At 35.2% G+C, this 19,053-nt stretch overlaps 1 protein-coding gene across 4 annotated transcripts in view; it reads left to right on the forward strand.

Moving 5' to 3' along the window:
- LOC110605364 (ultraviolet-B receptor UVR8) overlaps nucleotides 1-18,341 on the forward strand; it is a 63,037-nt gene extending 44,696 nt beyond the window's left edge. For 2 of the 4 annotated variants that reach the window (XM_021743881.2, XM_021743883.2), the window contains 6 exons: nucleotides 12,328-12,430; nucleotides 14,372-14,426; nucleotides 14,499-14,565; nucleotides 14,900-14,936; nucleotides 17,241-17,320; nucleotides 18,015-18,341. In XM_021743881.2, the coding sequence (XP_021599573.1) occupies nucleotides 12,328-12,430; nucleotides 14,372-14,426; nucleotides 14,499-14,565; nucleotides 14,900-14,936; nucleotides 17,241-17,320; nucleotides 18,015-18,155 (483 nt within the window). In that variant the 3' untranslated portion in view covers nucleotides 18,156-18,341. Of the gene's footprint in view, nucleotides 1-12,327; nucleotides 12,431-14,371; nucleotides 14,427-14,498; nucleotides 14,566-14,899; nucleotides 14,937-15,054; nucleotides 16,747-17,240; nucleotides 17,321-18,014 lie in introns of those variants that run through there. The other 2 variants (XM_043952618.1, XM_043952619.1) reach the window with 2 other exon arrangements.
- The last annotated feature ends 712 nt before the right edge of the window (nucleotides 18,342-19,053 follow it).

The raw sequence follows: 19,053 nt of genomic DNA on the forward strand, positions 1-19,053 counted from the left end.
GAGAGAAAAAAATCCTTACATAATCATTTACTGTAATAGCAATATCATTGACGTATACAACCCAGAGACTTCACAAACGGATTGTACCATGGCTCGATATTCAGATTCGGCTCTAGAACGGAAGACCACATTTTACTTCATACTTTTCAATGAGACTAGGTTACCGCCCACAAAAACACAATACCGAGTAGTTGACCTCCTATCAACCTTTGAGCCTGCCCAATCAGCATCAGAAAAGTATTCAATATTTGAGTGCCCATGGTTATCATAGAATAGGTCTCGCCTTGGGGCTCCTTTAAGGTAACAAAGAATTTGTTCCAGAGCATCCTATTGGGCAACAGTAGGGGAGGATATAAACTGACTTACTACACTCACTGAATATGCAATATCATGACGAATCACCGTCAAATAATTCAGCTTGCCAACTAATCTTCTATACCTTTCAGGATCTGCAAATGACTCACTGTCTTCTGTGGTAAGTTGAAGGTTAGACCCCTTTGGGGCACTACAAGGCTTAGCACCCAATTTTCCTGTTTCTGCCAACAAATCAAGGACATATTTTCTTTGAGATAAGAAGCTGCATTTCTTACACCGCATAACTTCGATTCCCTAGAAATATTTCAAGAAGCCCAAATCCTTTGTATGAAACTGTGTTTTAAGAAATTCTTTTAGGGATGTGATGCTAGCAACGTCACTTCTTGTGATAACGATATCATCCTCATATACTACAAGCAGAATAACTGTACTATCAGAATTTCTATAAAACACTAAGTGATCACACTTACTCATCTTTATTCTAAACTGTTGGACCACCTCTCTAAACTGTTGGACCACCTCACTAAACCCGCGAAATCATGCCCGAGGACTCTGTTTCAAGCCATAAAGGGATTTTCGAAGTCTACAAGCCCTGCCTAACTCCCTCTGAGCAACAAAACCAGGTGGTTGCTCAATATAAACCTCCTTTTGAAGGTCACCATGAAGAAAAGCATTTTTAATATCCAGTTGATGCAAAGGCCAATCATGTGTAGCCGCCAAGGAAATAAACAATCGAACAGATGTAAGCTTAGCAACTGGAGAGAATGTATCAGAATAGTCAACTCCATAAGTTTGAGCATAACCTTTGACCACTAAATGGGTCTTGAGGCGAGCAACAGATCCATCACGGATTACTTTCACTGCAAATACCCATTTGCACCCAATAGCCCGCTTTCCTGGGGGCAAGGACATCAACTCCCAAGTACCATTAGTGTCGAGGGCCATCATTTCCTCTTCCATTGCAGCACGCCAACCAGGATGGGACAACGCCTCAATAACAGTTTTGGGGACTGAAATAAAATTTAAAGCAGCGACAAAACAACGAGAAGAAGAGGATAATTGATCATAAGAGACACAAGACGAAATAAGATAAGTGCAAGTATGTTTACCTTTGCGAAGAGCAATGGGGAAATCCAAATCAGACAGTGGAGGATCAGTGGGAGCAGGATCTGTCGACAAAGAAGCAGGAAGCAGAGCAGAGTCAGAGTCCTCTAAGCGTCTAGAATACACATGAAAGATGGAAGGGCGACCTGGCACATGAGTGGAAGGTGTAGGAGTAGTATGAGGAGATAGAGAGCGAACAGTGTATAATAAGAGGTCATCTTCTTCCCCCTTGGTGTTATAAACAGATGATGGGGGAAAAAACGGAGTGGACTCAAATAATGTTATATCAACAGACACAAGGTATCGATTCAGATCAGGAGAAAAACAACAATATCCTTTTTGACATCGAGAGTAGCCAAGGAAGACACATTTGAGTGATTTGGGATCCAATTTAGTAATCTGTGGATGAACATCACGAACAAAACGAGTACAACCAAAGATACGTGGCTCAATAGGAAATAAAGATTTAGTGGAAAACAAAATGTTATATCACCATGAAGGATAGAGGAAGGCACGCGATTGATAAAAAAACAAGCAGTGGATACAGAATCAGCCCAAAAATATTTAGGTATTTTCATTTGGAATAAGAGGGTTCTGGCTACTTCAAGAAGATGTCAATTTTTTCTTTTGGCAACTCCATTTTGTGAAGGAGTGTCAACACAAAAGGTCTGATGAAGAATCTCTTTTTATAACAAATAAGATTGAAATTTCCCAGAGAGATACTCTTTAGGATTATTACTTTGCAATATACGAATGGAAATATTGAATTGGGTTTGGATTTCAGCATAAAACGCACAAAAGATAGAGAATAATTCTAAACTACTCTTCATTAAAAATAACCAAGTAGTATGAGAGAAATCATCAACAAAAGTAACAAAGTACTTGAAACCAGACTTAGACACAATAGGATAAGGACCCAAACATCTGAATGTATTAACTCAAAGGGGGACGAAGTCCGTTTATTGACTCGAGACACTATAGGTAAACGATAATGTTTGGCAAATTGACAAAACTCACAATCTAAAACCGACAAAGAATGAAACTGTGGATATAACTTCTTCAAAGCTGAGAGAGAAGGATGCCTTTAACGACAATGAACATCAAAAGGTGTTAAACGTGTGGAACATGCAAGAGATCTAGGTATTAGAGTCACCCTAGGTCAAAAAAATTGTGCAGAGCTAGTGGGACTGCGAGGAAAGGGCTACCCGTGTGAGACGAGGGCCCGAGGTACTAGCGAACCAAAATACCCGAGAGTTCAGTCCTGGCTTAGCAATTATATCCGATTCAGAATTCAGTTGTGACGAGGACTTTGCAAATTTAGCAGGGGAGAGTGTGTGATATTCAGCTGCTTGATGTGGGAAAGAGTCCCACATCCCACATCGGCAAATTACCAATTCAATTGGTAATATATAAATCCTGGCTTAATACTATTAAAGAATTTGGGTTAACTATTTTAGGCCAAGTGAAAAATGGGTTCAAAAGTTATTTGGGACGGACTGTTTCAATGCAATTGTACATCATCTCTAAGCCAAACTTGTTTAGTTTCATTAGTGGGGGGATCTTTAGTTAAATGGTCATCTCTCTCAACACTATCTAAGTAGACCCTAATTTTCCTACTCCGCTCTATATAATTAGGCCCTTTCAACTTATGTTAGGTGATTTTAATTGGTGCAGGAATAATTTCAGCAGCATATGCTTTACTATCAGTGGCCATTTAAAAGACCCAACTAATAGCTAACTCTAATCAGCAAATAAAACACCATATGAGAGAATGAAGACTCAGAACAATCAAAATCCAGTACCACCCTTGACGGAAAATCAGATCAGAAACAGTACTCAAACCTCACAGATTTTGGATTGAGAAGAAACCCACTTCAACAATTTCAGATGGCAAAGGTAGCACCAGTGGGTGGCCGGTGATAGCAACGCGCCTACACTTGCTGGCGCGTGAATTTGCCATATGTAGAAAGATAATATTTATTGTATATCACAATAGAGATTACAACCTATTTATACATGAGAGACGGTAACTAAACAGGAAGGAAAATCAAGCCTATGATTATACAATCCCTAAGATTAAGCAACTGACCCATCTATCAATATTTACTTCCTATATTAACATATTTACTTTCTATAACTTATAACACTCCCCCTCAAGTTGGATCATAAATGTTAATCATGCCCAACTTGTTACATATATAATCAACTCGAGTCCCATTTAGAGCTTTAGTGAAAATATCTCCTAATTGTTCTCCAGTTCAGATATGTCCTGTTGATATTATCTTTTGTTCGACCATTTCACGAACAAAATGACAATCAATCTCGATGTGTTTAGTCCTCTCGTGAAATACTGGATTGGAGGCAATGTGGATAGCTGCTTGATTATCACACCACAACTTAGCAGGCACCGAATTTGTGAACCCAACTTCTTCCAACAGTTGACGTACCCACAAGATTTCACAAACGGCTTGTGCCATAGCTCGATATTCAGATTCAGCACTAGAACGGGAGACCACATTTTGCTTCTTAATTTTCCATGAGACCAAGTTATCTCCCACAAAAACACAATACCCAGTAATTGACCTCCTATCAACTTTCGAGCCTGCCCAATCAGCATCACAAAAGCATTCAATATTTGAGTGCCCATGGTTACCATAGAATAGGCCTCGCCCTGGGGCCCCTTTAAGGTAACAAAGAATCTGTCCCAGAGCATCCCACTGGGCAACAGTAGGAGAAGACATAAACTGACTTACCACACTCACTGAATATGCAATATCAGGATGAGTCACCGTCAAATAATTCAGCTTGCCAACTAATCTTCTATACCTTCCAGGATCTACAAATGGCTCACTGTCTTCTGTGGTAAGTTGAAGTTTAGGGGTCATTGGGGCACTACAAGGCTTAGCACCCAATTTTCCTGTTTCTGCCAACAAATAAATTTCTGCCAACAAATCAAGAACAAATTTTCTTTGAGACAAGAAGATGCCTTTCTTACACCGCATAACTTCGATTCCTAAGAAATATTTCAAGGAACCCAAATCCTTTGTATGAAACTTTGTTTTAAGAAATTCCTTTAGGGATGTGATGCCAGCAATGTCACTTCCTGTGATAACGATATCATCCACATATACTACAAGCAGAATTACTCCACTATCAGAATTTCTATAAAACACTGAGTGATCACACTTACTCAAATTCATTCCAAACTGTTGGACCACCTCACTAAACCTGCCAAACCTTGCCCGAGGACTCTGTTTCAAGCCATAAAGCGATTTTCGAAGTCTACAAACCTTACCTGACTCCCCCTGAGCAACAAAACCAGGTGGTTGCTCAATATAAACCTCCTCCTGAAGATCACCATGAAGAAAAGCATTTTTAATATCCAGTTGATGCAAAGACCAATCATGAGTAGCCGCCAAGGAAATAAACAATCGGACAGATGCGAGCTTGGCAACTGGGGAGAATGTATCAGAATAGTCAACTCCATAAGTTTGTGCATAACCTTTGGCCACTAAACGGGCCTTGAGGCGAGCAATAGATCCATCAGGATTTACTTTCACTGCAAACACCTATTTGCACCCAATAGCCCGCTTTCCTGGGGGCAAGGACATCAACTCCCAAGTACCATTAGTGTCAAGGGCCATCATTTCCTCTTCCATTGCAGCACGCCAACCAGGATGGGACAAAGCCTCAATAACAGTTTTGGGAATTGAAATAGAATCTAAAGCAGTGACAAAACAACGAGAAGAGGAGGATAATTGATCATAAGAGACACAAGATGAAATATGATAAGTGCAAGTACGTTTACCTTTACGAAGAGCAATGGGCAAATCCAAATCAGACAATGAAGGATCAGTAGGAGCAGGATCGGTCGACGAAGAAGCGGGTAGCGGAATGGAGTCAGAGTCCTCTAAGCGTCTGGAATATACATGAAAGATGGGAGGGCGACCTGGCACATAAGCGAAAGGTGTAGGAGTAGTCTGAGGAGACGAAGAGCGAACAGTGTATAACAAGATGTCATCTTCCTCCTCCTGGGTGTTATAAACAGATGATGGCGGAAAAAACGAAGTGGACTCAAAGAATGTTACATCCGCAGACACAAGATATCGATTCAGATTAGGAGAAAAACAACGATACCCTTTCTGACGTCGAGAGTAGCCAAGGAAGACACATTTGAGTGATTTGGGATCCAATTTAGTAACCTGTGGACGAACATCACGAACAAAACAAGTACAACCAAAGATACGTGGCTCAATAGGAAACAAAGATTTAGTGGGAAATAAAATGTTATAAGGGATATCACCATGAAGGACGGAGGAAGGCATGCGATTGATCAAAAAACAAGCAGTGGATACAGCATCAGCCCAAAAACATTTAGGTACCTTCATTTGGAATAAGAGGGCTCTGGCTACTTCAAGAAGATGTCGATTTTTTCTTTCAGCAACTCCATTTTGTGAAGGAGTGGCAACACAAGAGGACTGATGAAGAATCCCTTTTTGTAACAAATAAGATTGAAATTTCCCAGAGAGATACTCTTTAGCATTATCACTTTGCAATATACGGATGAAAGTATTGAATTGGGTTTGGATTTCAGCATAAAATGCACAAAAAATAGAAAATAATTCTGAACGACTCTTCATTAAAAATAACCAAGTAGTACGAGAGAAATCATCAACAAAAGTAACAAAATACTTAAAGCCAGACTTAGACACAACAGGACAAGGACCCCAAACATCTGAATGGACTAACTCAAAGGGAGACGAAGCCCGTTTATTGACTCGAGACAGTGTAGGTAAACGATGATGTTTGTCAAATTGACAAGACTCACAATCTAGAATAGACAAAGAATGAAACTGTGGATATAACTTCTTCAAAACCGAGAGAGAAGGATGCCCTAAACGACAATGAACATCAAAAGGTGTTAAACGCGTGGAGCATACCAGAGATCGAGGAGATCGAGGTAGTTGCTGATCCAAGACGTAAAGACCCTCTGACTCACTTCCTCTACCAATAATTTGCTTCGTCGAAAGATCCTGAAAAACACAGTGATCAGGAAAGAATGAGACACAACAATTCAATGCACGAGTGAGTTTAGTCACGGAAAGCAAATTAAATGCGAACTTAGGGAGACATAACACAGAGGATACAGAAAGAGAAGGGGTTAAGTTGACATGACCAGAACCCATGACAGACGATTTAGTGCCATCAGCAAGAGTAACATAAGAAGGCGATGTATGAGACTCAAGATTGGACAAAAGGGTAGAATTACCTGACATATGATCGGTAGGACCAGAATCAATAACCCATTTGGAGGATGAAGACACGAGACATGCAGTAGAGTTACCTGACTCGGCAATTGCAGTGATAGAGGAGGAATTAAAAGATTTTATAGATGCATGGTATTGGATGAATTGTGCGTACTCATCTGCAGATATCAAAATTCCCTGATCGGAAGATCCATTCAATTTGTGTTCCGTGATTTTAGTCATCATAGGAATCACATCAGTTACGGTGGTGGTTTTAACTTCATCCATAAGGACAACCAACCCAAAAACGATAGCAACAAAAGAAACACAGAATCAGAAAACACTACCCGGCATGAACAGTACCACGTGAATAGTGCCCGTGAACAGTGCTGTGAGCAGTACCCGTGAACAGGCCGTGAACAGTGCCGATGAACAATACCAAATAAAACACCTCCACCCAACACCCGAACGGCAAACAAACCTCAAATCTGACAAGGAGTCGGTGTGGTGACTCTAGCGATGGTGAGATCCAAATGTTACATTTATGGATAACCCAAATGAACGGAGCCCTAAGTCTCCAAAAAAATTTTAAAACTTTATGAGAGAGAAAAGAGAAAAAATCTCTATGAGAAAGGCTCTGATACCATGTAGAAAGATAATATTTATTGTATATTACAATAGAGATTACAACCTATTTATACATGAGAGACGGTAACTAAACAGGAAGGAAAATCAAGCTTATGATTATACAATCCCTAAGATTAAGCAACTGACCCATCTATCAATATTTACTTCCTATATTAACATATTTACTTTCTATAACTTATAACACGATACAAAATGGGAGTGGCGCGTGAGCTCCACTCATTAACCTTCCAATCACTTTTTTTCAAAGGATGGCCTGAAAGACACCAACGCTCCTCCCTAGGGTGGTGGTGAGACTAAATGATCACTGGAATTGGTAATGTAAAGAGGAACAATATCCTCTGTAAAAGACAGAACTATAAACGAAATAGCAAATGAGCCTAGATGGCTCTGATACCATATAATTACCTTTGGGTTTTAGTACATTTCATTTTAGGGTAAATTACACTTATCTCTGGGTTTTAGTATAATTAACGGATTGATCACTGTATTTTTAAAACCGAACACTTAATTACCTTTGTAATCAGTCCATTCAAATTAGAGGTCCCTCCGTCCTTTTTTTCTGTTAAAGTGCGAAAATGTCTTTATTACTTTTTTTTTTTCTAATTGGTTGAGTCCTTGAGTTTTAGTATAATTAATGGATTGATTTCTATATTTTTAAAATCGTACACTTAAATATCTCTATAATCAGTCCATCCTCATTTATTGTAATTTAAACATTTTGATGCTTCATTTTTTATTTAAAACAACACTCGAGTTTCCATTAACTTTTGTCTACAATATCTCATTTAACTAATTTTTAACACTTTTTGTTCTTCAATTTTCATTCATTAAAATATTTCAATACTTATAATTTTAAAATTTTTAGAAAATACTTACAATTTCAACTATTCTTAAGTGGTATCAAGAAACCTTTAAGTAGATTGTAAACTTTTATACAGAGTATTTAGGAAGAATTGTACTTTCAAAAGAAGTTTGACCATCTACTAGTTTTGAACTAATATCTATAATGGATGTAAGAGCTGCAATTTTAGACGGATTAAATACAGAGGGATTTAAGGATTTAGTTTTAAAAATATAAGGACTGATTCGTTAATTACGCTAAAACTTAGGATCAAAGTATAGTTTACACAATATAAAATTATCACTTATATTGAAAAGGATTTAAGTATTCATAAGGGTATTTTAGATATTTAAAATGTTTATTCTCCCTTTAATCGGTTGACTAATGCAATTATGTATGGAAGGACCTCCAATTTGGATGAATTAATTATATAGGCATTTAAGTGTTTGATTCTGTTAATTACGTTAAAACTCAGGAGTTAAAGTGTAATTTACCCTTCATTTTATGAAAAGTGGTGATATACATTATGTACACACTCTAAGGCTCTAGCACAATGTTTTGTTTTCCATTAAATCTTTGTTTCCTATTGAACTACGTATCTTTGGTTGCACTTGTTTTGTTTGTGATGTATACACTAACTTAAAGCCTAAAGAAATAGTAAAAAGAACGTCAATGGCTTGTCTTACAATAATTATGCAGAAAGAAAATAATTAGTCTTTTGGCTGTTCAAGGTAGGTTGACCCAATGCATATCTGTATTTGAGATGATAAGTCTGCTGCATGAATTATGCTGCCACTAGACTAGCTTTGCATTAGTAGGACTATTGTTATGTGCCCTAGATATTGGGAAATGAATAAATGTTTTATGGGATAGCATTTTCCACAAAACAAATGGAACCTAAATCATAGTGTTAGAACTGGAACTCTAACAGTGAAATTTAGAGAGAAGAATGGGAAGAAGAAGAAGAAGGAGAATTAAAGAGGAGAAGAATTAGATTCAGAATAGGAGAAAGTAGTAGTGTTCTGTGTTGAAATTTCATAATGCCTTTACATGTGGGATATACTGAGATTTTATAGATCTCAGCTATAGTAACTAACTCTAGCTGTACTACAAAACAGCTGTAACAGCTAGTTGTTATTTGTAACAGCAATAATACTTCTAGAGATTTCCAACCAATTACATTCCCTTGGCATTTTCCCTATAATACGTGACAATACCCCCTGTTTTAGAACTTTCTTGTCCTCAAGAAAGATATCTATGCAACCCTTGAGGAAATTGAGTAGTAATAAACGGAGCAGAAAGGAGATATCTATAGCATGATTATGACTTCTATAAGATGGACACTCTTTGAGGCTCTTCAAAAATGACTTGGGATTGCTGTAATAGCTGATTTAAATTCTTTCTTTTCCTCAGTAAGTGCAGTGAAAGTAGTAGAAACTTCCTCTTGATGCTCGCAATCTTCTTTTGGGGCAATATGCCAATTACAAAGTATAGAAGTTTGAAGATCCACCCTCTTTTTATGCAAGAATTTCCAGAGTACCACAACCCATATTGAAGGGATTCCTCACCAATACCCAACAACAGCAAGGGTTTCTGTTGTTTGGTGATAGTGATGGATGAAACTTCAAAGTCAAGCAGCACAGGGTTATGAATTTTAAGCCAATCAACCCCTAAAATCATATCAAACCCCCCTAACTCCAACATCCTCAAGTCAAATTGAAATTCATGCCCTTGCATTCTCCATTTCAATCCTGGAGACTTGTGGTCACAACATAATTTCCTACCATCTGCCACTATCACAGCAGTAGGAACTATAGCCACTAACCCCAACTTTAATACCTGAACTACCTTTTTATCTATAAAGCTACTGGTGCTACCACTATCCTTCATGAAAGCCGAAAATTCTAATAAAATCCATCCCATAGCTCCCTTCAAGAGCATCTACAGATATTGTTCCATTTAGCATCTCATTCTCCAATTCATTTCCCTTTAACTTCATACCATTCATCTTCCATCCTATCCTCCTCTTTATCTTCTGTGCAAATAGCATTTAAGGTTTTGGTTTTACATTGATGTCTAGGGAAATATTTATCCCCACATCTATAATAAGGTTTGGTTTGATTTTTAAAAGGTGGATTAGAAATTTTAGAGGCTGCTGTGACTGTGGTACTTGGACTGGTGACCGGAGAAGTGTTACTGCCTTTAGTAGCAGTTAAATTAGTTTTCTGGTCAGTATTTGGTGGTCGAGGTGGGTATGGATATGCTTGATATGGTTTGGTATAGGGGTTTGTAGGATCTGTTTGTGCTATTTGGTTGCTGGTGGTAGTATTTGGATAGGTATTTCTGAAGGATCTGAAACATGATTTTAAATCACGGTTGCAGTCGCAGTCGCAGTCGCGGATAACGGAAATAGGTCTATAACGGCCGTAATGTAACGGTAACGACTTAGCACTATGCAAATTTTTTAAATCAATTTGCAAAATTCATAAAATGACATGATATCAATAATATTTAAATCAGAATAATATAAACAAATATAAAATAAACATAAATATATCAAATGTAGACTATTTAGCTTGAAATGAAATAGTTAATGGTTGATCTAAGCTTATATATGAGAAATCATTAGGAAAGCTTGAGATATTTGAGAGTAAAGGAAGAGAAAACTTAGTTTCAGTTGCTGGAGTGTTTTTTTTGAAGAAGGAAAAAGTGTCAAAGGCTGCAGCAGATAAAGATAAAAAGAATTTCTGAAATATGAGTTAAAGTAACGGCCGTTACAGTCGCAACTCAAGGGGAGCCGTTGGGTAACGGCCTAACGGGCAACGGCCCTTTCTGTTATGTTACATAACAGCTGTTTAGTACCATGGTCTGAAAGAACTGGTGTTTCCTCTATTTGTTTGGTCTTTGTCTAACAATTGTGCCTGTAATTTTGCTACTTCTACTGCTTCTGTCAAGAAAACAGGTTTCATCGTTCTAACCATTAATCTAATCTCATCCTTCAACCCTCCAATAAAGCCAGAAAGGAAGTAAGTGTCCCTTAAACTCGGGCATTATCCTCTCCAACCTAATCCTCTTATCTTCAAATTCATCTTGATACTCTTCAATAGAATTTTCTTATTTGAATTTCATAAAATCCTCCACTATATTCTTTAATCCATCATCTCCAAATCTATAACATATTCCCCTATTAAATTCCTCCCAAGTATGCTCCCCATCCTTGTTGCAATTATGAAACCATGAATCAGCCTCATCCATGAAAAATAAACTAGCTAATTGCACTCTTTGTTCATTAGGAACTCTATAAATTTCAAAATACTTCACACACTTCCTTAATCAAGCTCGTGGCTCCTTTCCCTTAAAAGTAACCAACTCAATTTTGGGTAACATTTGAGTCATCTCATCTAAGATGCTTTATCCTTAGTTGGAATAGGCTGATTTTCTGTTTGATCCGAGAGCTGTCCCCTATTGTCTACAGAAGCTGATTGTGGCACTCAAATTTCTGTTCTGCTTCCACCCTCACTAGAGCTCTCAGCTTCCTTACCCTTCTTTGCCACATGCTTGATCATTAAGGCTCGCAATTCATCCAGAATCGCATTAGTATTCTGGAAATTTTTCCTCACCTCTTCCTTGAATTCCTTAAGTTCTCCATTTTTCTGGGTCGATTCCTGCAACATTCTCACTTGTTCTTCTAGCTCAGCGATTCTTACCATCTCTTGACTCGCTACATAGATCAGGTCATGGTTCTAAAGCCAAAGAATAATTACCTAGTGTATCCGAGGATGAATAAGCTCTGATACCAATTGTTAGAACTGGAATTCTAACAGTGGAATTTAGAGAAGAATGGGAAGAAGAAGGAGAAGAAGAATTAGAGAGGAGAAGAATTAGATTCAGAATAGGAGAAAGTAGTAGTGTTCTGTGTTGAAATTTCATAATGCCTTTACATGTGGGAAATGCTGAGATTTTATAGATCTCAGCTATAGTAACTAAACTCCAGCTGTACTACAAAACAGCTGTAACAGCTAGTTGTTATTTGTAACAGCAATAATACTTATAGAGATTTCTAACCCATTACATTGCATTTTCTCTATAATACGTGACACATAATTCTGTTTTTTTGTTTTGGCAAGTTATGATGTCATCTAATTGATAATTACGTCTCAATGAAAAATTCAGAGTTTTGGAGAGAAAAATAATGCTGCAACACCATTCATGATAGCTGAATTCCCATGGTCCAAAGAAGTTGCATGTGGTGGATATCACACATGTGTTGTCACAGGTAACTTCTCCATTTCTTTGATGCTATTCATATAATATGTTCTTAAAATGTATGGATAATTGCTTAAACATGCTTGCACATCATGTTACGGGTGGCATGTGCTCCATACAAATACAATGTTTATGCTTGTGCCTCAAAGTGCTGACTTATACTATTAAGCTATAACAGAATATTAATGGCACAACTGTAAATTGTAAGACTACAATTTCTATTTTTTATTATATTGACATGGTTTTTTATAACAAATATAGTAAAATTTATTATGATGGACACCTAATAAAGTATTTAGAAAATAAGAAACTAATAGATATGAGACTTGTCGCAATTTTTGTTGGAACTAGTGGAAAATAGAAAGAAGTTAAAGTTATGACTTTTTACATATGGCCAAACAAGGATGAAAACAAATAAATTTTGAGATTTTAAGTTGAATTACATTAATTTTTAAAATTTTAGATTAAATTGCAAAATGGCTAAAAGTTTTGGATTTTTTTATCAATTGCATTTATTTGCGTGGCATATGAATATAATAAAATAATCCACATCATCTTGTCACGTTTGAAAGATAGGCTCTTTCCGATTCAAGTTCTAAACTTGGATATAATTGCAACAAAGTTTACAATTTTGGACAATTTTACCAACTTTCGAAATTTTGAATTAAATTGCAAAATAGTGAAAAGTTTTAGATTTTTCATACAAATAGGCCTAAAACTGAGGGATCAACTAATAAGTTTTTTTAAATTATAGGTACTAAATAGTAAAAGATTTAACGGCTAAAACTAATGGAATGATTAACTAGTAGATTTTTTAAAAATGTTAGAGATGTTTTAATGTATTTTTTAAAATTGAGGGATCAACTAGTGAGTTTTCTCATAATATAGAGACTAAATAGTAAATTTTCTTATTACAAAATGTAGTTCCTAGAATGGTGGTGTTTATATAACTAGTACTAGGAATTTTGCAACTAAATTAACTTTAGATGTCCTTTTAATATAAAACTCAGTGTGAAGCTTAAAAGCTAGAATTTCTAAGGTCATTTAGTTATGTTTTCAAATGTACCGTGAAAATTATTTACTTGATACTCATGAAAGGAAATACCAATCATCCAACTCCAGCAATTGGAATCTCAACCCCAAAAGGCTAGGTCCATTGTGATATCCTAAAGCCAAATTCATTGGCAGCATATGGCATTTCTTTCTTTTGGTCCTTAATGGTTTTGAAGACAGTATGGAGTGAATCAATTTAGCAACAATATAAAACTCAACTGATTTGATGTAAAACCACAAAATACAATTTCATATAGTTTGCTAAGTCATTTTACTTTTTGAAAATGCATCTGTTGTTTTCTCTTAATGAATGTCCGATAAGATGTGGTGCTGAAAAAATTTGACAGTCGGGATGTCTATTTTCATTTCACTCTCTTTGCTTGTACTTTTGCTCCCACCAGTATCATCTTGTTGGACAACTACGTTGATATAACTTCTTGCTCAATGATATTCGATAAACTGGATGCATTGCATGGACATTGTTGCTAAACAATATGTGAAAAAACTAAGGTTCATGGAGGAGAGAATTATATTCCAAATTTTTACTATTATATGGAAATTTTGTAACTTCAAACTTGACATTTTCATTACACCAAACTTGACATGATTCTAGACATTTGCGTAATTTTATTATGTAACTTTTAGACATTGGCTATAACTTGACATGATTCTAGACATTTGCGTAACTTGACATGGAGAAAAGGCCTGCAACTTCAGCTTGTAATTTTATTATGTACCAGAGCATACCCTGGATTCCTTCCTCATTCACATTTGCGTAATTTCAACTTGAAGCTGTATCCACCAGCCCCCTTCCTTCCTACAGAACCCTTGATTTTTAGGTGTGCCATTTCTATGATTACTCATTTCACTGGCTCTGCTTCTTCTTTGACTTCCGTAGGTGGTGGAGAACTTTATTCTTGGGGATCCAATGAAAATGGTTGCCTTGGTATCGGGTATGTACAAGGGCCTCGATTTTGGCTGGGATCACTAACATCTTCATTTTCTAATGTATTTTTGGTTAGCAGTTCTACCAGCGCCTTTCATTTGCCAGAAAGAGTTGAAGGTCCTTTCTTGAGATCTCCAGTTGAACAGGTTTGCGCATTTATGTTATGCTTATTGACTAATATCTTTAGGCATTCCAAAATACAGCCTGATATGGAGACTGACTTGATGGGGCCAATAAGTTGCTTTGGTTGATGATCTGTTCCTGAATGTTCATTTTGCTTTCAACATGATTAGTAGGCTAAAGAAAGGGAAAAGAAGGGAAGAATGGAGTTCAAAACCAGAAATATGAGCTTTTAAATTTTCATAGCTTTATTTCTTAGAATTGTGTAGTGATATGTTAAGCATTTTTCTTCCAACCAGCTACATATATTTTTGCATCAGATTCATCTGACTTTTCTGTATAACAAATGTGCGTTGACAGGTTTCCTGTGGTTGGAAGCACACAGCTGCAATTTCTGGTAAGAATGTATTATGTCAAATTTTGAGTTTGATTATGTTGTCGTATAATATTGAGTTACTAGCAGCATATTCTCAGATCTATTTTTGATAATTAATTGCCTATATGTCTGCTTGCAGTTGTACTTATTACAGCTGTGTTTTATATTCAAAATTCAGTGCAAGCACACCCCATAGTTCTCCCTCCAAAAATCCCTGTGAGAAAGCCTCTTAAGCACGTTAGTATAGCCTTATTTTCACAAAGTGAATGAGACGGGGTAGCCATTTGTTGATTCTGAATTTAACATATTAAACAAAAATATGAAAGGGAAAAATCATAAACTAAAAGGTAACATAAAAATAAAATAATGTGAAAAAGAAAAAATCTACCCAAATGGCTTCATTTATGACCTAAAATTGGTTTCTATGAAATTTGTGGAGACTAATTGCTCCCTGAAGAAGGAGAAGATAAAGAACAACAATGTGCATAAAACCTAATAGTTATTGGCAATAATTAGAAAAAGCAACAGTAGCACTAAAGGTCAGAACCATTGCCCAACCCATCCCTCTCACAAATTGAGTACATCACCTCCTCTTTTCATTGTGATCACTAAATTATTTGTGCAAAAAACATAGTTCTCTCTTCCATTAGAGCAAATCTAAGAAGGAAGAAAAGATAAATTGAAAGATCTCTAAACAACCAATATTGGCCCCAGGGTGTAGTTATGTGAGCTTAAACGTCTATCCTGTCACCTTGAACGGCATGTGGTCCTAGAGGATGGGTCAATGTTGGAACAAGAGACAAAAGATTGAGCCATGATATGATCGTTAAATGATATGGCATGTGGTCTACAGAATTCAATATGATTAGTTAAAAAAAGAGACAAAAGGTTGAGTCATGATATGGTCGAGGAGGATTGTGTGTGGCTAACAATATTCAAGATGATTAGTTAAAGGATATGGCATGGCATGTAGTTAGATGGGTTTAGGTTTTGTTTGAAGAGATTCAGGGCATAAATAGTCAACCCATTTATGGAATGCTCCAAAACTAAGCAGATTGACCTGCTTAACCTAGTATAAATGCCAACAATTCTTTTAATCAAGTAAATCTTGGTTAAACTCAATAAATTTTTATAATGTATCGGTCCACTTAACATGAACAAATATATATATATATGTATATATATGACCTTGTAGTAATAAATAAAAATCTTGTGATTATGCAATTAATGAAAAATAAATGTTCAGGTAATTACATACTTACAAGTTCTGTAATAAATTTAATTTAAAGTTTTGGTCACAACCAATCCTTTTAATTTTGTTATTCTCTATACAACCTATCAAAGAGGTGTTAAATAACATCAACATGCCACATCACAAAATTGCTAACATGTAATATTTTTGTTTATTGTTAATGTTAAATTTGGGTCAAGGAGGAGTGCTTGTGGCCTATACAAGGGGTACATTATCCATTCCATAAATGACGTGGGATTCAACACTCTTCACAGACAGAATTTTATTGGTGTGACATATTTATGGGAGGCCCAACATCAGAGAGCCTGAAAAGCTCTGATACCATGTTAAATTTAGGTCAGGCCTAACTCATCCAAAAACTAGTTTAAGGGAGAGGAGTGTTTATGGTCTATATAAGGAGCACATCACCCTTTCTTTAATCGACGTGGCATTCAACAGTTAAAATTAGAATAATAAATACGAATGAAGAAAAACAACACAGTAAGATTTATGTAGTTTGGCTATGAGTCTACGTCCATAGACACAAAACCTTCGAGGCTACTTCTTTATTCAATTGTTTGTTTGTTAGTTTTTTTTTTTCTTTTTAATGTATTCTATCTTATTATATTGTAAAAGCTTTCATATTTGTGATGGAAGATCTAAAGATGGCATAATACTACAAATTAAGGAATTCTCCAACTTAATAGGTATATGTAAATATAAATTACTGTACCTATTTAGAAATGAGAATTTTACATTAAGTCATAAAATAGAAATAACTTTCCATAGTAGTTGGTAAACTTATGCTGCTAATAAATAAATATGTTGGAATTGAAATAAGCGTGTTGGAATTGTTGAAGATATAGTCCAGCTTAAAAGTAATTTTATTTTGTAAATCAAATGGCTGGGAGAAGAGAACTTAGCTATGCAATTCCTTTAGCCTCCCCCTCAATTTTGTTCGAACATTATCTTTTTTTTCTGTGTGGTATTTGATCTTTTGTACTGTACTGGCATGAACCTCTGTTGCATACTATAGGAATGTTCCCTTTTGACTACTTAACATCAAATAATCTTTGTTTATTCTTAACATTCAGAAGGCAAGATCTACACCTGGGGTTGGGGAGGTGCTAATGGAACATTTTCTGAAAATGGGCATTCTTCTGGCGGGCAATTGGTTTGCTTCCTGTTCCATCTTTGGTGTACCATAAAATTGTTTGGTGCAATTAGTGACACGCAGTGATTGAAATTGTCTTGTAATCATTGTTGCTTTTCTTTGAGAAATAATTTCTTATAAAAGAAAAGTTTTAACCGGTCTATGAGTATTAACCGATGTCATCTTTCATTTGAGTCCATATTTAGGGGGGCTTTATATTTCTACAACTGTCTGATGGCATCAAACCAAATTCGGTGTAGGCATGTCATGAAATCCTATAATTCTGTTTAGTGTATGAGGGTGCTTGCAGCTGTTGTAACTAGCAAGTTGCAACTCAAAGATTTACGACATCATTCCATAGTGCTGCATGCTTACTGTCTCATTAGTCAGAAGAAAATGATTTTAAACAGCTTCACTATTTTGTGGAAGAAGAGGAGCTATTTAAAAAATCATGTTCTTCTGTGTGTTTTTGAATTCATTTCAAACACAATTGAATGGTGCAAAGGAACTATATAGTTGGTCACAACTAGTTAGAATTATGGCATAATTATTATAGTTGTCTATGTTTTTGGGAAATTAATTTTTTTTGCATCTCACATAATTGATGCAGTTTGTTCACATGCTGTTTGTTGAAGTTAACCCTTGATTTATTTATCTACTACTTTTGAAGATTCGATCTTGGTTTCTACATGAATTAACTAGCATCTGAATTCAGGGTCATGGGAGTGACGTTGACTATCGGAGCCCTGCATTGGTCACCTTTGAAAAGAATTTGAAAGCTCTGCAAGTGTCATGTGGATTTAATCACACAGGTGCCATACTTGAGAGTGCTGAAACTGAGGCCATTCTCTTCTAAGTTTGTTTGATTTGTAAAGACAGCAACCTAATGTTGCATTTTTTATATGTACTTTATGATAAATTTATATTATATGCATAAATGTAAATGTAATAAAAGGTTCGATAATATATATGCAATACAAGTACACGATGCATTGCCCTTGTTATCATCTGTATAAAAGGTAGGGGGTTGCCGTTTCGATTACAGTTCTCGTTTTTTTGAAATTTTTAAATTAAAATCAGAATTAAATTTCAGTATAGTTTCGGTATGATATGCTTTTTATTTCGGTTTGGTTTTAATATAATTTTTATTTTGATTTTAATTTTGGTACAGTTCTCAATTTGTATAATATAATAAAATTTAAATTTGAATGAAATAATTAAATATTTTTATTATAATATTAATATTATTTATATTAAATTAATAAGTTTTATCTTTCAACATTAAAATAATATTAAATATTCATAATAATATGTAATATTTTTATTTAAAATATATTAAAATATTAAATAACTAAATATAATATAATTTTTTATTATAATTTTTAAACTTTTGAAGGTAGAAGAAAAATAAAAAAATTCCTTTAAGAAAATAAAAAAATATATCTTAATAATTTATAAAAATTTTATTGCAATGATTTTAAAAAAATTAAATCTATTAATATTGCAAATTTATATAGTTTTTTTATTATTTTTATAATAAAACTATATATTTTAGATAAAAATATATAATATCTAAAATTATATAATTTAACTGAATAGTATTTTTTTAAATAGTTACAATTATTTTAATTTAATTTGTTTTTAATTTTATCAAATTATGTTTTAATATATAATATAGAAACAATTATATTTTAATATATAATAATAATAATTAAAAGTACATATACATGTATATGTAATTAATTTTAATAATT

The sequence above is a fragment of the Manihot esculenta genome, chromosome 17 (assembly GCF_001659605.2).
Source record: "Manihot esculenta cultivar AM560-2 chromosome 17, M.esculenta_v8, whole genome shotgun sequence".
Taxonomy (NCBI): domain Eukaryota; kingdom Viridiplantae; phylum Streptophyta; class Magnoliopsida; order Malpighiales; family Euphorbiaceae; genus Manihot; species Manihot esculenta.